We start from the raw sequence: 21,250 nt of genomic DNA, 5'->3' as shown, positions 1-21,250 counted from the left end.
TTTCTCGTTCATTCTGTAGGGCGCAGTTCGTTCGTTTGATTAATAAACAATTGTAAAATTAAAAATAATAATTAAATAATTTTTAATAGAATAATTAAACAAAATTTTGCAATATACCCACGCGGAAATGTAAAGAAATAAACAATTTAAATAGATAAAACAATAATTTGATTAATAAACAATTGTAAAATATAAACTAATAATTAAACAAATATTAACAAATATCAGATAGAAGTAGTTAAATGTAACCGGCCGCGCAACCGGTGAAGCGGAACGACATGCTTGACTGGGCGCGTCGCGCACCGGTACAACGGCGACCTGGAGGAAGGTCAAATCTAGTCAGTCTTATCGCGACCGCCGAAGGGTACGGATGGAGGTGCCAAACATATACCGGTACGGGTTGACACTATGGATATTCGTGCATGCATTTATCAATGTGTTACCACAAGTGTTTCTATGTGTGCCTATGGTGTTTCCTATAGTGTTTCCAATGTGTTTTGGAATATTTATACGGATATATTAGTGCGTCTTACGGTGTGGTCACCCATGTGTTCTGACATTTTTATACAAGTGCATTAGTGTGCTGTGTGGTGTGGTACCCCATGTACCTGCATGTGCTTTATTGTGTTTTATGGTGTGGTTTCCTTTGTGCTTTGATATATATTTACGGATTTATTAGTGGGTTTTATGGAGTGGTACCCTATGTGTTTTGGCATATTTATACGGATTTATTAGTGGGTTTTATGGAGTAGTATCTTTTGTGTTTTGGCATATTTATACGGATTTATTAGTAGGTTTTATGGATTGGTACCCTATGTGTTTTACTACAATTTTGCAAATATTTTATACTGTTCTATGGTTTTGATCTTCGAGTGTTTTGGGATGTATTTGCATGTGTTTTACCGTGTTTTATGGTGTAGTTATTCCCATATAGTTTTGCATGCATATTTTTGAATTATCCTATGTATTAGCATATTAACTACAACAAGTTGAGAGAAAACATATATCGTTCAAGAATCGTGATTTTTATGCTTTCAGATGAGTGATTTGGCCAATGGGGATACCGTTTCTTTGACGAGCCAACAGACGAGCTTTGGGTCAATCTAACAATAAGATGCGTGGCGAGTGCAGTGGTGCAAGTCAACGATCGGTGAGTCGCATGCTTTAAAGTTCCTCCGGTTCCCATCATGTCGTAGGACGAATGGTCCGTAGCGACACGGGAATTAGTTGTAATTTTTATTTTTTGAGCGAGCATAGTGACCCACGAATATCACTGTATCATTTTATACAATGATAATCGTGCAAATTGCTTTTTTGTGTATTTTATACCTTAGCTCAGGGTAGGGTTTTCTTGTACATATTTACATACATAGATTTCGAGTTTAAAAATGTAGAGAAGTCGGATGACCCTCCGACTTCACAATACACTTTCTTTTTTATATGTACAAGAATTTATTTCGCGATGAGCGGATTTCAATATCAAAGTAATAAGCATGAATACTATTAATTATTATAACTACTTACTTTGATAACGGAATCGCTCTTGAAATTGAAACGTTTTTCCGATTTTACTCGTGAAATTGGCATCAGTTTAGTATATGGGCTGGCCCCCCAGGGGGGTCAGTATTTGCTCTTCAAGCATTGTGTAAAGTTCCCCTTTCGTACTTGAAATTCATTCTGTCACGTTCACAGTTCTCGAACCTAAACATTCATCATTCATACTTCAGCCTCACGAACTCTATCACATAATCATTTATCCACCCGCATACTCTTGTGTAGTGAAACATTACCCCATTAGGATTTTCAAGTTAAAGTAGTGTTGCGAAAAATTTTCAACGCGAGAATAAATATTACCCCGTTAGGATTTTTATGTTTAAGTAGTGTTGCGAAAAATTTTAAACACGAGAGTAAATATTACCCCGTTAGAATTTTCAAGTTTAAGTAGTGTTGCGAAAAATTTTCAACGCGAGGGTAAATATTACCCCGTTAGAATTTTCAAGTTTAAGTAGTGTTGCGAAAAATTTCCGGCGCGAGAGTAAATACGACTATACACTGACTAGTATTCGGTGGGAATCCTTTTGGTTTTTATTTGATAAAATTAGTTACAAGGATTCCGCGGCATAAGACCGTGAACACCACCTCATGGGAGATAAAACCATGCATTACTAGGCCTTTTCAGGCACAGCCATAGAGTACGGAACATTTAAGTATGTTGCATCCCATACGCTAAGCTGTCTTAAAGTCCTTTTGCCTATACTATGGGCGTCCACCACTCGAACACGTTGGATGCAACGTGTTCGATGGGTGGGTAGCGCTCTTAGCGAAGGGGTGCACCCTGCCTGGGCCTAGAGCCTTAAACAGGCGGGGTGGGTGGTATGTAGCGTCGGGCGCAAGTCCAGGGGGCCTAAGAACCTCCGTTGCCAGCTGATATTAGCAGTGGACGAATGTTTGAGTCATATTTGCTCAGTTTTGCTTTTAAGTATTTGCTCTTCAAGCATAATTTAAAGCTCCCCTTTAGTCATGTTGCTAGATCAGGATTTTCTATTTTAATTAGTGTTGCGAAAAATTCCAGCGCGAGAGTAACTATGACAATGCACTTACTAGTATTCGGTGGGAATCCTTTTGGTTTTTAAATTCAATGTCTTATTTAATTAATTAAATTAGTTACAAGGATTCCGCGGCATAAGACCGTGAACACCATCTCTGGGAGATATACCCATGCATTACTAGGCCTTTCAAGGCGCAGTTTAGAATGTGGCGCACATCCATATGTTCCATTTAATAAACTGCAGTCCTTTTGTCTATACTATGGGCGTCCGTCAATCTGACACGTTGGATGCAACGTGTTGGACGGGCGGGTAGCGCTCTTAGCGAAGGGGTGCACCCTGTTCTAGGCGGGGTGGATGGTATGTAGCGTCGGGCGTAAGTCCAGGGGGCCCGAAAACCTCCGTTGCCAGCTGATATTAGAAGTGCACCATTTTTGTGTCATAGTTGCTCTATTTTGCTTTTCAGTATTTGCTCTTCAAGCATTGTAGAAAGCTCTTCGTTCGTACTTCAAATTCATTCTGTCACGTTCACGGTTCTCGACCCTAAACACTCATCATTCACACTTCAGCCTCACGAACTCTATCACATAATCATTTATCCTCCCGCATACTCTTGTGTAGTGAAATATTACCCCATTAGGATTTTCAAGTTAAAGTAGTGTTGCGAAAAATTTTCAACGCGAGAATAAATATTACCCCGTTAGGATTTTCATGTTTAAGTAGTGTTGCGAAAAATTTTAAACACGAGAGTAAATATTACCCCGTTAGAATTTTCAAGTTTAAGTAGTGTTGCGAAAAATTTTCAACGCGAGGGTAAATATTACCCCGTTAGAATTTTCAAGTTTAAGTAGTGTTGCGAAAAATTTCCGGCGCGAGAGTAAATATGACTATACACTGACTAGTATTCGGTGGGAATCCTTTTGGTTTTTATTTGATAAAATTAGTTACAAGGATTCCGCGGCATAAGACCGTGAACACCACCTCATGGGAGATAAAACCATGCATTACTAGGCCTTTGCAGGCACAGCCATAGAGTACGGAACATTTAAGTATGTTGCATCCCATACGCTAAGCTGTCTTAAAGTCCTTTTGCCTATACTATGGGCGTCCACCACTCGAACACGTTGGATGCAACGTGTTCGATGGGTGGGTAGCGCTCTTAGCGAAGGGGTGCACCCTGCCTGGGCCTAGAGCCTTAAACAGGCGGGGTGGGTGGTATGTAGCGTCGGGCGTAAGTCCAGGGGGCCTAAGAACCTCCGTTGCCAGCTGATATTAGCAGTGGACGAATGTTTGAGTCATATTTGCTCAATTTTGCTTTTCAATATTTGCTCTTCAAGCATAATTTAAAGCTCCCCTTTAGTCATGTTGCTAGATCAGGATTTTCTATTTTAATTAGTGTTGCGAAAAATTCCAGCGCGAGAGTAACAATGACGATGCACTTACTAGTATTCAGTGGGAATCCTTTTGGTTTTGAAACTCAATGTTTTATCTAGTTAATCAAATTAGTTACAAGGATTCCGCGGCATAAGACCGTGAACACCATCTCATGGGAGATAAAACCATGCATTACTAGGCCTTTCAAGGCGCAGTTTAGAATGTGGCGCACATCCATATGTTCCATTTGATAAACTGCAGTCCTTTTGCCTATACTATGGGCGTCCGTCAATCTGACACGTTGGATGCAACGTGTTGGACGGGCGGGTAGCGCTCTTAGCGAAGGGGTGCATCCTTTCCTAGGCGGGGTGGGTGGTATGTAGCGTCGGGCGTAAGTCCAGGGGGCCCGAAAACCTCCGTTGCCAGCTGATATTAGAAGTGCACCGTTTTTGCGTCATAGTTGCTCTATTTTGCTTTTCAGTATTTGCTCTTCAAGCATTGTAGAAAGCTCGTACTTCGTTCGTACTTCAAATTCATTCTGTCACGTTCACGGTTCTCGACCCTAAACACTCGTCATTCACACTCATCATTCATCAGTATAGTGAAATATTAGCCCGTTAGATGTTTATGTACTAGTCATGTTTTTAGATCAGGATTTTCTATTTTAATTAGTGTTGCGAAAAATTTCCAACGCGAGAGTAAATATGACAATGCACTGACTAGTATTTGGTGGGAATCCTTTTGGTTTTTAAACTCAATCCAATATTTTATTTATTTAATCAAATTAGTTACAAGGATTCCGCGGCATAAGACCGTGAACACCATCTCATGGGAGATAAACCCATGCATTACTAGGCCTTTGCAGGCGCAGCTTTAGAATACGGAACATATGAAAATATGTTACCATATTCTAAACTGTAGTCCTTTTGTCTATACTATGAGCGTCCGTCAATCTGACACCGTTGGATGCAACGTGTTGGACGGGCGGGCAGCGCTCTTAGCGAAGGGGTGCATCCTGTCCTGGCGTTACGACGTCCAGGCGGGGTGGGTGGTATGTAGCGTCTGGCGTAAGTCTAGGGGGCGTGAGACCCTTCGTTGCCAGCTGATATTAGCAGTGCACCATGTTTGTGTCATAGTTGCTCAATTTTGCTTTTCTGTATTTGCTCTTCAAGCTTTATATTTGCAAAGTCGAGTCACTTTTATTAAAAATAAAACCCCCTGGGGGGGCCAGCCCATATACTAAATCGGAGCCGTGAAATTTCGCCAATATTCTTACTTTTAATAAAGTGAGAATATCATCTTTAGTTTTTGCTAATCATACGTTTTAGCTTAGGCATTTCAGCACACATGAAGAAAACTGGTAGGTGAAAATACCTTTGGCCTTGTTCATTTTTATGCCCAAAGCTCATTCGGGTACTTAGATGTACTCGCGTGGGTGGAGGGCGGTGGACAAGGTTTAGTTTTAAGTATAATACATTTTGGCGACTGACAAAAGTAGTGAAACAGTAGTGAACCACGATAGAAGTTCCACATGTGTGTGTGTGGTTAGGATGTGGGATTTGTATCGTTTATTAACAATCTTAACTTACTATAACATTACAAAATACTTATCAAGAATAAATTGAAAAATTTTTACATTAGATAATTCAATAGAATACGAAAATGAAATGTATTACTTTAGCATAATGTTCACTATTATTTGTCAGTCGATTTCAGCAAACAGGTATGATTTTATTAGAGTGTGAAAGTTGTATTGAACTCGGGTGTCGGAGGCGTCCCGGGACGTTCTCCCTAGGTGTAGGCATTTTTGCACCCGGGTGGTTGTATGAGAACCGTGGAGTGAATTTTTGTGAGAATGATTTTTGCCCTTTTTTAAATATAGCGATAGGCAGGCAGGTAGTTTACTTCTGGTGTGATTGAGTTTAGTTTATAAGTAGGCAGGGCCAGAGCAAGCTTTCATGTTTCTCTTCGTATTCTCCTCTAATACGTGAGAAGCTTGTATCTGGGGTTGGAAATTAAAAAATCGAGAGGAAAATGAAAATGCAAATTAATTAGTTGATTAATTAATTAATTTAGCATTCTCTCTTGATTTTTTCAAGGCCAAGCCTTATTAGTTTGTAAGTCGTAGTCGTGGTACTAGACCCGATTACAAAAATGAAGTATTAAAGTGAAAGTGCAGTGAAGTGAAGTGAAGTGAAATTAAACTTATTTTGTGCTTGGACATTTGTAAAAATTGTGCATGTATGCGAGTAGCGATTCAAAGAATTGTTGTTCGTTTATATGTTTCGTTTTTACGAAAGTCTGAGCAAGCGTAAAATTTTCGCGAGTGATTTTTGTGAGGCTATTGCCGAAGAAAGAAGAGGCTATATGCTGAAGAGCCCCGGCAAAATTTGCCCAGAAGAGGGGAACTACTAATGGCTTTCCATCTTCGGATGGACAGTCATTCTGTCACTATGCTCGCTAATTTGTTTTTCATTTTTTGGTTTTTCTTTTGTATGTGCCTTTTGCACATATCGTCGAGAACATATTGAACTCGAAATTTTACGAGTTCAATACCCAGCTCGTTGAATGGTCAACTCGCGATTTTATTTCCCCTATTTCTTTTTCGTTTATTACTTTATTGAAATAAATTATTCTTTTCTTATTGATTTGCACATCAATTATATTTCATGTTCCCATTTTAAATAGGTTCAATTTATTTAAAACATAGTCTGGGTGAGTTCTCATTTTATTAAATATCTCTGAGATTGTAATGGTAATTATATTTTCTGTTCTCGGCATTTTTCATTTCAATTGTAATCGAAATTATGATGTTAATTATATTTTCTATTTCAGCATTGTATTGTTGAATTGTTATTTTGTTAATTGTTACTGAAATTATGATGTTAATTATATTTTCTATTTCAGCATTTTATTGTTGAATTGTTATTTTGTTAATTGTTACTGAAATTATGATGTTAATTATATTTTCTATTTCAGCATTTTATTGTTGAAAGTTTTATGTTGTTTGTTTTGGGGGGTTTTATGATTTTAGGTAGGTCACTATTTTATTTCAGGAAATTATTCTCTTCTTATTGATTTTATATGTAAATCATATCTTATGTTCTCACATCACTCATTCGTATTCTGGTTTCTTTTATTAAATGGTTCTGAGACTATGATATTAATAATCATCTTTTCTATTACAGCATTTTTATGTTCAATTGTTATTTTCTCAATTATTGCTAATATTATGATGTTAATTATATTTTCTGTTTCAACATTTTATCGTTTAAATTTGTATTTAATGTTGTCTCTTTTTGAGAATTTTATTGTTTTAGGTGGGTCACTAATGTAGCCACCTCCACGTGGTGTGACCTGGTAATTGATATCGTTTTCTAAAGATAACTTTTAGAAAGCGATATCAAGCTAAGAGCTACGATAAAAAGATTTATATATTTTTTAATTGGGAAACAATAATTTAAATTCAGAAAAGTATTTTCGGGAATGCAATATTACCATAAAGAAAGTACAACTATAGTAATTTTATAGTTCCTAAAAAAGGAACTTGTATGATTTCTGACTAATTACAAATGACTAATTACCTCCTTCTTTTCTGCTTTTCATTTGATAGAAATTCGCTACGTTGACTAACAAATATTTTTCTTATAACAATTTTCGAGAGGAATTCATAGTCTTAAATACATAGTAGTATTAAATTTAAAATTCTTGAATCGGATATCACGTGTGTCAAAGGATATGTAAAATTGGCGGTATAATTACGCGCCCCAATTTGTCAGAACTTTATGCAATAAAAATTTTAATTTTGCCATCAATAATATTTGCAATTATCATTAAACATTCTTATTTTTTTATTATTATTATATCACCCTTATATACTTATTATCTTTCGTTTCTAAAAATATTCGTACATTAGCATATAAGTTAATTATAAAATTAGCATTTTTTTAAAACTAATATGATATCCAATTTCGATTTAACAAAACTCTTTAATTTATTATAACCATATCTCATCGTCAGGCAATTTGCTAATTAAACAAAAATCAAACCTATCGTTTCTACATAGATATGTGAATTAATTTATCACATATTTGCTTCAAATATCTTGTATTTTCTCTTTAAAATATTGTTTTACAAGATTATTGGCATCAGAGGCAGTTATGTATCAACAAATCAGTTGTCCATTGATTACAGTACACAATAAAACACCCATCAAGCGAATTTTTAAATCGCTTTGTATTTTGATATTTTAATACTTATTTCTATAATAATCTGACACGTGTTTCACGTTTATTTCATCCCTTCTTCCATAAGAAATTACACTGCCCAAAATAATTAGAATAACGCTTAAAATATTATCTATATTTAGAATAGGTAAATTAACATTTCGAAAACAACATTTGTTAAAAATGGTATTACATTTAAATGCACATCATCTTCATTCTCCTCATTTGCTTCATTCTATAATTGAAAAACGTGGTCGTTTAATTATTTTGAGCAATGTACATAAAAGTACAACCAATATATTAGATGTTTACATTAATTGTTTCATTTACTAATCAACAATTAATTTTGAGCTTAAGATTGTATTCAAGGCGCAACATCGTTTATCAATTTTTTAGTTTATAGATCACTTAAATGTCTATTTACTACTTTAAAAATGTGTGATAGCTTTGATAGTTTTTCACTAATTTTAAATCCTTTTTTTTCAATTTTGTTCATTTCAGGACATTTGCTAATTTTCTTTTCAAACATTGAATAATTCTATTGTTTTTGTTCCATCAATTTATTACAAATGAATAAAATCATACACGCCTTGAAGGTATAATGTGTATATTTTATTTATTAACTGTTTTAATATACAGTTATAAAAACTATGTTAACGGTTGGTAAACTAAAAAATCGATAAGCAAAGTAACAGTCGCGTTAAGAATCATCTTATTTTTATCACAGAAATTTCTCCTTTCTGTAATTAATTAATAAAAAATACCAAAAAAGCACTCCTACACATTTGTAATAAATAATACACACATTAGAAGTCTAAATATAAAATAAAAAATGTCTAATGAAAATCACAACTTATACGGACAATCTTTATTAAATTTAAAATTCTCTTTAAAATTATAAACCCCATAAAACAAAAAAAATATACATATACAATCCTTGAAAAATATGAGTGATCATACTTTTAAAGTATCTTTGTTTATAAAACTACACAACTATTATTTTTGCACTGCTTCTTCAAGTTCCTCAACTTAAAGAAATATTAAAGTACAAATAATTATCAACACAGTAATAACTAAATTACAATTACTTGATTATGTGTAATATTGAAATAAAAAATTGTATAGCACATAAAAAATGAGAAATTTCTATATTAATGATAAGATGATCCTTATTTTTACATTTAATTGGTTTGTTATTTTGTTCAAATCTATTTGAACTTGGGTTCTTTTGTGTTTTACTTAAATTTTTGTACTTATTGCATCTATAAGTACGGAAAATTAGTTTATGTTGAATATATATTCAGGAATAACATAGTCCAATTCGGTTTATGTATTGCATTTGAGGCCAAAGTTGGACGTGCGCGTTAAAAATACAATTATTTTTTGCATATTGCATTACACATATTACCATAGTTTATGTGCACACGTATCATTTATTGAATGTTACAAATCAAATTTTTTTCTCTATGTATCTTATAATAAATAATTTTAAACCACTTTACTGTAAATTACACTGGATATAATTATAAAAATATAATTACTTCAAAATAGTTCAATAAATGCTAACAGCTTTTTCTTTTTTTCAAAGAACAGCGTTGCGGTAATAAGAACCAAAATAAAACAAGTTTTGATACATCATTTTTTAAAAGTACAACTTTCATTTATGTGATTTACTTAAACATAAAATATATAAGAATGTTTCACACTATAAATTGCAAATATTTTATTCAACTTTGTTGTTAAAAATATATTCTTTTTGCCTTTTCAAGTCTGAATATTCTGTGATGCATAGCTCAAATAGCATAATGTTTGGTATTTTCTTCTATTGAATCATATTTTCTATTCAAGATATTCATATTATGAATACATACTATACTTTTTATATGAATAAATTGATAAATTAGTATTCAAATATATAATATTCAAAACATTTGAATTAATGAAATAAATGATAAATCTTGATAGATAAATATCACTAATGATAATTAAAATGATCAAGGAAGTTTGAAAAAATATTTCAATTATCAATTAAATGATATTTTTGTTACACTATATACGTAATTCTATATTGCAGTACACAATTATACGCTTTTTTATTTCATTCATTTTAAAAATATCTATTTGAAAGTGTAATCGATTATCGTGGATAATCATGAAACCTCGCAATTATAGTGTCTATGAATCAATTCCCGAAAGGGATACGTTATTTTCAATCTTTTTATTTCTAAATATTTGCATTGAACATGTGTAGCTAGTAGTTAATCATAAAATCGACACTCTTGTCTTTTATTCGTTTGCATTTCACGGTTTTTTTTTTTTCTATCTTATACAACTGTATGTCTAAAAAAATTATAAGTTGCAACTATACAGAAAATACATTATTCCTTTTGTGTCTGTATAAAGCAATTCTGTTTAATCTATTATATATAAGTCAAACAAGTATTAGAATGAAGAAGTATAATGAAATGCAATCGAAATATTTCGCGCTTTGTTAGTCGTAAACACTAATAAAACATAAGAAGTGACAAAGCAAATATAGTAATAATATTGTTATTTATGATTCAGATAATTCTCTACTGTCCTCGTCCCACTTAGTAAAGCCTCTTGTATTGTTTTGCTCGTTAGTTTTCTCAGCTTCCTGTTCTCCTTCAACATGTTCTTCTTCAATGATCATGACTGATTCATGGGCCTCGTCTGCACTATTACTTTGTTCGCTGCATTGTTCATCGTATTCTACTATTTCAGTCTGTTCTTCCACATACTGAATAACTTCTTCTACTTGATCATCATTACATTCCTCTAATGTCTCTGATTGTTCAACTTGCATATCTTCATCCATCACTTTCTCCTCAACTTCTTCAACCACCTCCTCCACTATCTCCTCAGTCTCTTCACCAAGTTCATCTTGCTGATAATTCTCGTACGTTTGTCTTTCTGTTCCTTCACTACCATGGATATAAACAATCATTCCATCTTCTGTACCTTGCATCACAATCTGTTCGTTATCAGTGATGTTCAACTGTTGTGGTTGCTGTTGCTGCTCATTCTCTTGTTGCGGATAATTATCATTATCGATCAGCATAATCATCTGCTGTCCATCGAGCTCGTGCGTGTTGTAAGTTATCTCATGGGAAATATTGTTTAACTGCATCTCGGGTACGATGTATTCGGAGACGTTTGAAGTCGCCTCGTGAGACTCTGCGGGAACGTTGTCTCCGACACCCAAAGAAGTTGCTATTCCACTCGCTACGTGGCTAAGGGCTTCAGCTTCTGAGGAGGGCTCCAAGGACAACGATGGCATGGATACGTTTTCAGAATCTCGTAGATCCTTGTGAACGCAGTCGAGGTGGACCTGCAAATTTGTAGCCCGTACAAAAATCTTGCCGCAGTGAGTACAACGGTGGCCCTTTTCTTTGCCATCTGCTAAATTCCCATGGCCAGTATGAATTTCGTGTGTAGTCAATTCTGTAACATCTTTGAATGTCTGCGAACATTGTATACACTGAATCTCCTCCGAGGCTGATACGTGTTGACGCGATGTTGGTCGATGGTTATGATTAATTTGATGTCTTACTAACAGCGTCTCCGAAAGTGCGACATAAGAACATGACTGACACTTCGGGAAACACATGCTTTTGGGGGGAGGCACATTGTGTTTCGTGTAAAGATGATACATCAAGATGTTTCGTTTGGTCGCTTTATAACCACAGTGCTCGCAGATTCTTGGGTCGAATTTCTCCTCGTGCACATCCTGCATGTGTCTTCTGTACATATAGTAATTTGTGTATTCTTCTTCTAAGTCACACTTATTGCATTTCCAAGGACCGGTCTCACCACCGTCCACGGTTCCATTACTTTTTGATTCGTTTTCCTCGCTATTATTGCTCGACATCAAATGATCAGATTTTAGAACCACGTAAGAGACTTTCGTTTTAGACGCGGAATTACTATCCGACGATTTCGCTTCTTTCTGCATTATCTTCAAACGTATATTCTTGTTATTCTTTACTAAATGAGGGTATTTTTTCAGTACTTCACGAATAATTTTTGCGTGGTTGTTGATCGAATCTTCTGAATTCGCTTTATGCGATGATTTTCCCTTTTCCATATTCTCTTTCTCTTCACGATCGAATCTCACTTTCTTGGATGGCGAGGGTTGTGTTTCTTGACCCCTTTGGAAACATCTACTCACAGACCAATCGTCATCGGAATTCATCTCTTTTAAGCTCTTCTCGTTCATGTGATTTTCGTCCTCCTCATCTTCAGTCGTATCATTTTTACTATCTCCGTCTGGGGAACATTTACCACTAGGCGAATTGTCTCTCTTATATACATCTGGTGCTTGCACAATTGGTTTTGTATTGTAAGTAATATCGTCGAACGATGAAAATACGCCGAGTGCAAATTCTTCGGCTTCCGGGAGATCGAATCGTGAAGGACCGGGGGTCACTTCTGTAGGCTTTGGTGGGGGAATCCCATGGAATGTTCGCATTTCGTACTTAAATGATGACGTATTTTGTGGTCCATCTAATTTCCTTTTCCAAATAGGAAGTCTGAAACAATAAAAAAAAAAGTTCATGCTATATGTGTAATACTAAAAATTCATATACAAGAATTTTACATTAAAAATCTATGTTAATTTATGTACTTACTTTCTACCAGGTAAAGGTTGATTCGAAAGTCCTGAAGATGGTGTAGTGGATGATGTGGAAGTAGTTACTGGTTTTGGGGTGGATGTTGAAGGTTTTGAAGCTGTTGTTACTGGTGGAGTATTGCACTTTGCTGATTGTTCGTTTTGTAAAGAAGCAGTATTAAATTGTGCATCAAGTAATTTAGTTAGAACAGTCATATTCATTTTCTGTGCTGTCCTATAGAGAGCATGTTGATCAGAAGTCCAATATTCCAACTGTCCAGTGTACATAAAACTAAAAATATTACGATAGTTTATTTAAAATTCTAATTGAAAAATGAGTTAATTATGAAATTACATAGTATCTAAATGTACCTTATAACTGACTTGACACATTCATATGGCATGTCTGATGGCATAGTAATAACACCATCAAAATTCTTATCTTTTGCTTTTTGTTCTTGCTCTAGTTGCATAAAATAGTTTGTGCATGTTGTTATAACTAAGCGATGAGCCTAAAATATTAATATAGTACATTATTACAGGATTACTACAAATAATAAAAATATTAATAAATACAAATATCAATTTGTTTTTAACTACTTTATGATAAAATTGTTTTTGATAACAATTACCTGAACAGTTATATCACTGGTGAGAAATTTGATGGTAAGGTCAAGTAACTGTTCATCAAAATAAAGTTGTTGAAGCCGCTGAAGAAAGAAAGTTCCCCAGTTATCCACTTTCACCTGCTTTAACCCCCTTGAAGGAGACTGCTTTTCAAGATTTCCTGTTTCCATTGTTTATCTATACATACCATAATTAATTCAATTTATATTGTTAATCAAAAGAATTTTTTTTATTAAGATCATTTTTTTTAACCTTCATATTGTACACGATAACATGTACTGGTACAACATTAATCCATTAATAAACTACCAAACACAAAAGAATAAAATATGAATACAGGTACTCTATCTGAATAGAAATTTATAACTCACTTAAATTAATAAAATTAATAAAATTACATTGATGAAATTAAGAATGAAATGCATCTATTATCTCATTAGTTGGTACTTGCTTACCTAATAGAATTAAATTTAACTACTTGTTAGATTTATTTATGACCATAATCCAACTGAACCCAATCCTGTAACGAGAGAATAAGAAATACATATTAAACCTTTGACCTTTATTATTGTAAAATAACAAATAATATTTCTATTTTGAATAATTTAATATCTAATATTAATTAAGTTTATTATTTGCTAAATCATTAATTGTACAACATTGAAAACTTAATTTACACTACAATACTACTTTATAGTGTACAAAATATTACTGAACATTTTGAGTATAATCTTTTTGCTATTGTGACTCAAGTGCCACAGAATCCATATCACAAAAGGAAGCAATACTTCAATTTATTAATTAGCTGTAAGTTAACCTGATTGGCTTCTAGAAACCAAACATTTCATATCTAACATTATAAGAATAACGCATTAGCAGGGACCATTAATATGAAATATGTTACTAAAACTTACAGTAGAGAATAATGAAATACAGCAGCATAAAAATTCTTCAATATATGTTATACATACATTGCTATAATTGCTCTGAAATTTGATTAAATTGAAATATTACAAAAGAAAGAGTATTATAAGAAAGTAGAGGAATTTTTGACAAAAGTATCAACGCATACTTTGTGGAATGCTGAAAAAGGGAAGTTTAATAACGATACATGGTTCCCTTTCATGATCAAAGTCGGGCATATTAATGGTTATTTCAAATCTATACAAATTCAAAATATCCTGTGAACGCACTGAACGTACCTATTTAATAATATTTCAATATTCCTCTCAGCTCCATCTCTTATAAATCTCCTTAGTACACAAGTAGTATTGAACATTCCATTATGTATCACGACTCACAGATGGAGTTATAAGGTTGATCACCATGGAAATAGGGCACAAAGAATATTCAATTATACAAGATTCAGCATTGTTATTATACACTTGGGTAGTTTATATTTTATAAAAAGAAGATCAGATACTGTTTGGCTAAATAGATATAATTAATATAATAAATTTATGTTAGATATAAGGCTTAAAGTATTATAACATTGGAGATAAAATTTGTACAATGAAAGATGAAATAAGAATCATATTGAATACTGTTATTAAATGAAATGTGAAAAAAATAATTTTATTAGTATCATGAACAGTTTATAAATATTTAAAACATTTTGTATTATATGTAATACATTATTAAAATGATGTAATGGTATAATGAATAAAAGTATTACATTTCTTTTCCCAGTTGAAGCAGGCATCTAGATAATAATGTCGTTATAATCTTTTAATATCATTACGAAGTTTTCTTAAAATCATTAAGAAATGTATTCAGTAGTTATATTTCCATAGTAAGTTCTAGGGAGTTTATGTAAAAAGTTCTAAGCTCATTTGTTAGTCAGTTTGTATGCATTACTTTTTTTAAGGAAATAGTAGGCAGCTTCAAGAGTTCAAAATAGACATTACATCAACTTTTGCTTATTTATGAATATTATGTAACAAACGATATGTATGAAACACTTGCTACTATCAATAATTATCAATGATTAGATGCATAATAACCCCAATGGAAAACATAAAGTGTATTTCCATAAAAGGGGTGAACATATGTATGTAATTTAAAAGCTCACAAATTCCCATATTTATTTCCTACTGTTTACCAATAATTGTTCTTAAATACTTTTACAATGTTACAGCTTTTAGGAATGGGAAATATAATGCATGATCTTAATCAAAATTGTTATTAACAGAAAGCGGAACAAACTTTTTAACATATTGTAAGTACCATCCTGTTACATTATTCAAACTTCAATGAATTTTTAAATATTTCAATTTGTGCCAGCAGATTTCATATGATGATGAGGTTGAATTTCAAGACAGTATTACTTGTAGTAATAGTTGCAGTACTTAGTTCAATATTAACATCATGGAATAATTGTAGTAGCCCATCATTTTTTAAAAGTACCGATTGGAAATCAAAGTTTCAACATAGAGTAAGTAAATGTTATAATTTGAATTGCATAAAATAAATTCAACACAAACAAATACTTTTATAAAATATATTTTGTTGTATTTTTTCTATAATTATTACATAATATATCCTATATTAATAATTATTTCATGTTTACACAAAGGATAGAGTAAATTTAGAAACTGGATACCAAGAAATAGACTGTCATATAAATGGTGATTATTCAATTGGATGTCGTAAAGAAGGAGATGAAGTTTATGTACCATTTTCATTTATTCATAAATATTTTGAGGTAAATGTTAAAATTATATTTTCTTTGTTTATATTTAAAATGATATTAATGTCTATGAAATATAACAGATTTATGGAAAACTGGCAACATATGATGGCTTAGAGAGATTTGAATGGTTGCATAGTTATTCAAAAATCGTCAACCCCAAGGGGAAATACGACCCTAGAGGGGTGTTTATGACTTTTGAAAATTATAATGTCGAAGTTCGGGAGCGTGTTAAATGTATCAGCGGAAGCGACGGTGTACCAATATCCACTCAATGGGAAAGTCAAGGATATTTTTATCCTACTCAAATAGCTCAATTTGGACTATCACATTACAGCAAAAATTTAACAGAACCAGAGCCTCATAGAAAAACTATCGAGGATTCTGATAAAGTTAAAAGAGAATGGATTATACCTCAAGGATCTATTGCATCTAGAATATTTGATAAACATTCTAATAGTCATGTAATAAAATTTGCAACACCAGAAACTAGTACCTCTGGGATTACTTTGAAATTAGATCATGTATTAGATTTTGTATTGAAGTGGGATTTTAACATTAAAGATAATGGAAGCATTGTGATTGCTTTGCAATCTAGGGAAAGAAAAGAAATTTATTATCTTCATTACGTTACGAGTAATATAGTATTACATGCTTATAACAATCATGTTTACTATGGAATTGGTCAAGTTAATCATCAGTGGAAACGGTTCACTAGAGACTTGGTTATTGATTTACAAAAAGGTTTATATTTAAATGATAAAAATAAGAAAAAATTATCGCGTTCTAAATTAAAGGTAATATAACTATTAAAAGAAATTATTTTTATTTAAATATGCAATTTTTTACATCTAAAATTTAAACTGTATACGCAAAATGGTTTATTTCAATTTTTTTTTTTTCATTATAGATGGTAAAAATAACCTTGTATGGATCTGGAATGATAGATAATGTAACATTATCTACAAGTGAACACATGGAACAGTTCTATGATGCAGCAAGGTGGTTTGTAGCCAATCAGAACATAAGTTCTGGTGGATGGCCAAATCCTGTTAGAAGAAAAGTAGCACCTGGCATGGCAACTCTTGAGCCTGGATGGTACTTTTTATTCGAACAAATTGCTGATTATTGGAAAAACGTAAAAGAATCTAATTTAATTGAATGTTTAATTAAATAGGTATTCTAGTATGGGTCAAGGGCATGCTATTTCGGTATTAGCACGAGCGTATTATCATTCTGGTGAAGAAAAATATTTACAAGCTGCTATTAGAGGTTTGCAGCCTTTTAGATTATCCTCTAGCAAAGGGGGTGTAGCTGCAGTATTTTTAGGTAAATACGTATGGTACGAGGAATATCCTACAACACCCTCTTCTTTTATTCTTAATGGATTTATTTATTCTTTAATTGGTTTATACGACCTAAAAAGTATAGCAAGTGGTAAGGATGCAGAGGAAGCATCCCGTCTTTTTAATCAGGGTATGACATCGTTAAAAAACATGTTAACTTTATATGATACTGGCTCCGGTACTACCTATGATTTACGTCATTTTACATTAAAAACAGCTCCAAATTTAGCTAGGTGGGATTATCATTCCACTCATGTTAATCAACTTCTTCTTCTAAATTCAATTGACAATGATCCACTTTTTACTACTACAGCAGAACGATGGATAGGTTACATGAATGGTAAGAGAGCTGCACACAACTAATTCATTATTTTTTTCAATAGTTGACTGACTTCTGCATTTAACTTTTTATTCTTTGTTCATCAGTGTTTAGTATCTCATTTATCTTTTGTTTTGTAACATAACATTTTGTAAATAGTTTCAAACATTCACAAAATAAAGCGGACCAAAATATGTGTTTGTGTAATTATTGTCACATGAAATTCAACAGTTAGATGTACATACATATATTTATTTAGTTCTTAATAAGCAAAATATTAACAATCAATAATAGAAAGATCTGAAAAATATTTTATTGTAAGAGATACATTACAGCAACTGTGTTATTCTATGATAGTAAAATAAATTTGTAACATTTTATATTTAATTGAAATAGCGATGTACTGTTATGTTTAAACATAAATTATTAATTATAAATTAATTGCTAAATTAAATTTTCCGCGAAAGGAGAAAGGGGGGTCACAAACTCGACCGTATCGCCATCTATACAAAAACGGTTCAAACTACTCAACGAGTTACCGACTTACCAACATTCTTGGGCAGGGAACACTAGCGCCATCTATCCGAAAACCGCGGAAACTATTCGGTTATTAGTTTCCGCGATATCCCGATAGGTGGCGCAAGTGCCCCCACCCGTTCGGGAGTGTCGATAAGTCGGTAACTCGTTGAGTAGCTGACTAGCTCCATCTACCCGAGAAGCAAGCACGACTGTCCTACATACCAACTATTAATTTATTCCTCGTAACTCGACAACTTAGGAATATTTCTAACTACGTGTATTTTTTAGGGTATTTTTACAAAATACAAATTACATTGTCGATCCTGATAGTAACAGTTAACTCCTTACATACTTCATTAGAGGAGAAGTACTTTAGTGGCTCCAAGTGATAGAACGTGTAATACTTACAAAAGATTTATTTTCATTCAAACTTGAGTAATTGTAATGATTTATCTATTGACTTTTATAGCACAACGTATGTTACCAAATAAGAGTATTTACTGAAGTTAAATACAAAATAGAGCTTAATATTTGGATAAAGGTGACTCTGATATTGCAAAGTCAATACCTTGCTTCAAAACAATGAATGAGGCTGAAAGAAAAATTCTGGCATCACCAGAACAAGATGCTGAACAAGTATTACTTGGAGTAAATCCAGAAACATCAAATACAAATACAAATACAAAAGAAGAAAATGAAACAAAGGATAAAGTACATACACAAACCAAAAGAAAGCGTTTTCCAGATGCAGAACCATCTGAGAAAGAAAGAAAACATGATATAGGACAAAATGTATATATTAATATATTACGTGTACTCTTTACAGTTATTTGTGTAATAAATAATTACATGTTACTTAAATACATTTTATAATTTATAGCTTATCGATACTTCTAATTTAAGTATTGATAATAATAAGGACACAAATGAATCATTGAAAACTAGAATACATAGTGACAATACGCTATTAGTTGCTAGACATTATAATTCATTAGGAAATGAAGGGAGCTTCCATAGAAAGCAAAGTCGAATTTTATATATGAGAAATTTTAACAATTGGATAAAAAGCATACTTATACGTAAGATTCTGATCAATATAAATCAAGCATGCTTATCTGAATAATTTATAACAAAGGAATTATTTACAGTTGAATATGCGGATAAAATAAAACAACATACAGTACATGGGTATCCCATAAAGGTATTGGATATGTGCTGTGGTAAAGGTGGAGATCTATTTAAATGGGAAAAAGTAAAAGTATCACATGTAATTTGTGCTGATTTGGCCGAAATATCTATAGAACAATGTCAGGATCGTTATAAAGAACTAACAAAAGTGTGGTATAATAAAAGACGAATTGCTCCTGTATTCACTGCTGAATTTATAGCAGCAGATTGTACAAAGGTATTTGTTTCTAATATTTTGTGTCTTTAAAAAGTAGAAAGAATAAAAACAAAATGTTGGAATGTAATTAATATTGTGAAATATCGCATATTATCAATGCATATTTGGTCAACAGAAATTGGTTATAAAGAAGAGTTTCAGGTTCATTTAAGGACAAAATTCAAGGATCCCAGTATACAACTTGACTTTGTGAGCTGCCAGTTTGCATTTCATTATTGCTTTGAAACATTACAACAAGCAGAATGTATGATGAAGAATGCCAGTGAATGTTTAAAACCAGGAGGTTACTTTATTGGGACTATTCCAGATGCTTATAACCTAGTGTATGTTTAATCATCAATAGTTTTATCTTATTCATTTTGATAACTTTATCAAAAATATGTAAAGAAATGAATCCAAAGATTTACTTTTGCTGTTCAGTTCTAGGTGGCAAGACTGTGATGGCAATAGTTTTGGAAATGATATTTATAACATAGAATTCTTTTGTGATAAAACAAAACCACCACTTTTTGGTGCCAAGTATCACTTTCAGTTAGAAGGTCTGGTTAATTGTCCAGAATTTCTTGTTTATTTACCAGTGTTTCGTAAATTAGGTAGAAGATTTGGTTTAGAATTAGTAATGTTTAAAAGGTAAAAAATAAAGTTAAATAACTATATATGTACTGTATCTTTTATGTTCAAGAATGTACATAATGTATATTTTGATTGTAGATTTGACGAATATTACGAATGTAATAAGGACAAAGGTAGATTTTTACTAAATAAAATGCAAGCTTTAGAAATGTATCCACCTAATGAAGGAGTCAAACTGGTTGGTAAACCAGATCAGGATTATCAGCATCTTAAACACCTGAAAACCTCGGATCGTCGCAAGATTTGTAGTTTGTCACAATCAGAATGGGACATTGTTAGTTAGTATAAAAAATAATTTTTTGTTTACTAATTTTTTAATAGTTATGTTATTATAATAATGATTCTTTTTTCAGCATTGTATGCTGTATTTGCCTTTCAAAAAATGAAAACTGTCTGGGATAGCAAAGGAAAACCAGAATATGTAAAATTAGAGAAATGACAAAGTGTACAGCATTAATTTTATAGCATAGACTTGGAATTTAAAAAAAATAATCATGACTACAAATTTGTTTATTGTACAAATTAATTTGCTATCATAGAAATATATAAATAGACACCCCTAACATACATTTACAATTCATCACATTTCATTCCAAATATGGCATTACATATTTGTATAAAATTATGTAAAATGTAACATGTAATACTATACTTTTTAGTATGTTTGAGATTCCAATATGTTTTTTTTTCTCTTATTTAATCATACTTCATTAAATTTTTACATAAAAAAATATTGTATTATTCTTTCAAATAAAGTATACCTAAATACCGGAAGTGGTGCATATTTATGAAATTTTCCCTTACTGTTTTAAAATTACTTATACTACGAAGTTGAAATCTTATACGCATAGATTTCTTTAAATAAATAAATTATACATAAAATTAGCAACTTGTAGTATCGGTCTCGTGCAATTTGACTGAATTTGACGTGGA

General features: G+C 32.4%; 3 protein-coding genes across 7 annotated transcripts; 2 read left to right on the top strand and 1 right to left on the bottom strand.

The window, feature by feature from the left end:
• Positions 1-10,404: 10,404 nt before the first annotated feature.
• Positions 10,405-14,764, bottom strand: Cp190 (centrosome-associated zinc finger protein CP190). Of its 3 annotated transcripts, XM_034319240.2 has the most exons (7): positions 14,479-14,603; positions 14,321-14,392; positions 13,862-13,926; positions 13,412-13,583; positions 13,152-13,291; positions 12,799-13,071; positions 10,405-12,699 (listed from the first exon to the last, which is right to left on the bottom strand). In XM_034319240.2, the coding sequence occupies exons 4-7, from the start codon at positions 13,574-13,576 to the stop codon at positions 10,701-10,703; spliced, it is 2,577 nt and encodes an 858-aa protein (XP_034175131.2). In that variant the 5' UTR covers positions 13,577-13,583; positions 13,862-13,926; positions 14,321-14,392; positions 14,479-14,603; the 3' UTR covers positions 10,405-10,700. The 3 variants fall into 3 exon arrangements, with proteins under 3 accessions (XP_034175131.2, XP_034175130.2, XP_034175132.2); XM_034319239.2 differs by lacking the exons at positions 14,321-14,392; positions 14,479-14,603 and adding an exon at positions 14,609-14,764; XM_034319241.2 differs by lacking the exons at positions 14,321-14,392; positions 14,479-14,603 and adding an exon at positions 14,124-14,208.
• Positions 14,765-15,223: 459 nt separating this feature from the next.
• Hsepi (D-glucuronyl C5-epimerase) lies at positions 15,224-17,965 on the top strand. Its single transcript, XM_034319379.2, has 7 exons — positions 15,224-15,456; positions 15,544-15,624; positions 15,693-15,840; positions 15,982-16,110; positions 16,179-16,892; positions 17,006-17,193; positions 17,273-17,965. Exons 2-7 carry the CDS (start codon positions 15,569-15,571, stop codon positions 17,802-17,804), a joined length of 1,767 nt encoding a protein of 588 aa, XP_034175270.2. The 5' UTR covers positions 15,224-15,456; positions 15,544-15,568; the 3' UTR covers positions 17,805-17,965.
• A 552-nt stretch (positions 17,966-18,517) lies between these two features.
• Rnmt (RNA guanine-7 methyltransferase) lies at positions 18,518-20,982 on the top strand. 3 transcript variants are annotated; one of them, XM_034320412.2, is made up of 8 exons: positions 18,518-18,676; positions 18,749-19,071; positions 19,160-19,358; positions 19,428-19,684; positions 19,826-20,007; positions 20,105-20,314; positions 20,396-20,595; positions 20,671-20,978. In XM_034320412.2, the coding sequence occupies exons 2-8, from the start codon at positions 18,862-18,864 to the stop codon at positions 20,754-20,756; spliced, it is 1,344 nt and encodes a 447-aa protein (XP_034176303.2). In that variant the 5' UTR covers positions 18,518-18,676; positions 18,749-18,861; the 3' UTR covers positions 20,757-20,978. The 3 variants fall into 3 exon arrangements, with proteins under 3 accessions (XP_034176303.2, XP_034176304.2, XP_034176302.2); XM_034320413.2 differs by having other exon boundaries at positions 18,535-19,071; positions 20,396-20,591; positions 20,671-20,982; XM_034320411.2 differs by having other exon boundaries at positions 18,537-19,071.
• The last annotated feature ends 268 nt before the right edge of the window (positions 20,983-21,250 follow it).

The sequence above is a fragment of the Osmia lignaria genome, chromosome 13 (genome assembly GCF_051020975.1).
Source record: "Osmia lignaria lignaria isolate PbOS001 chromosome 13, iyOsmLign1, whole genome shotgun sequence".
Taxonomy (NCBI): Eukaryota; Metazoa; Arthropoda; class Insecta; order Hymenoptera; family Megachilidae; genus Osmia; species Osmia lignaria.
Note: the sequence above shows the minus strand (reverse complement) of the source record. Positions and strands in the feature narration are given on the sequence as shown.

What these genes read in the sequence shown, in the direction of transcription:
- Rnmt (XM_034320412.2), top strand. Translation starts at nt 18,862, where the DNA reads ATGAATGAGGCTGAAAGAAAAATTCTGGCATCACCAGAACAAGATGCT. An exon ending in AACATGATATAGGACAAAAT is followed by an intron (nt 19,072 to 19,159) that starts GTATATATTAAT and finishes TATAATTTATAG; the next exon opens with CTTATCGATACTTCTAATTT. An exon ending in GATAAAAAGCATACTTATAC is followed by an intron (nt 19,359 to 19,427) that starts GTAAGATTCTGA and finishes AATTATTTACAG; the next exon opens with TTGAATATGCGGATAAAATA.
- Cp190 (XM_034319239.2), bottom strand. Translation starts at nt 13,576, where the DNA reads ATGGAAACAGGAAATCTTGAAAAGCAGTCTCCTTCAAGGGGGTTAAAG. An exon ending in TGTGTCAAGTCAGTTATAAG is followed by an intron (nt 13,072 to 13,151) that starts GTACATTTAGAT and finishes TAATATTTTTAG; the next exon opens with TTTTATGTACACTGGACAGT. An exon ending in CAACCTTTACCTGGTAGAAA is followed by an intron (nt 12,700 to 12,798) that starts GTAAGTACATAA and finishes TTATTGTTTCAG; the next exon opens with ACTTCCTATTTGGAAAAGGA.
- Hsepi (XM_034319379.2), top strand. Translation starts at nt 15,569, where the DNA reads ATGATCTTAATCAAAATTGTTATTAACAGAAAGCGGAACAAACTTTTT. An exon ending in AACAAACTTTTTAACATATT is followed by an intron (nt 15,625 to 15,692) that starts GTAAGTACCATC and finishes TTGTGCCAGCAG; the next exon opens with ATTTCATATGATGATGAGGT. An exon ending in TTATTCATAAATATTTTGAG is followed by an intron (nt 16,111 to 16,178) that starts GTAAATGTTAAA and finishes GAAATATAACAG; the next exon opens with ATTTATGGAAAACTGGCAAC.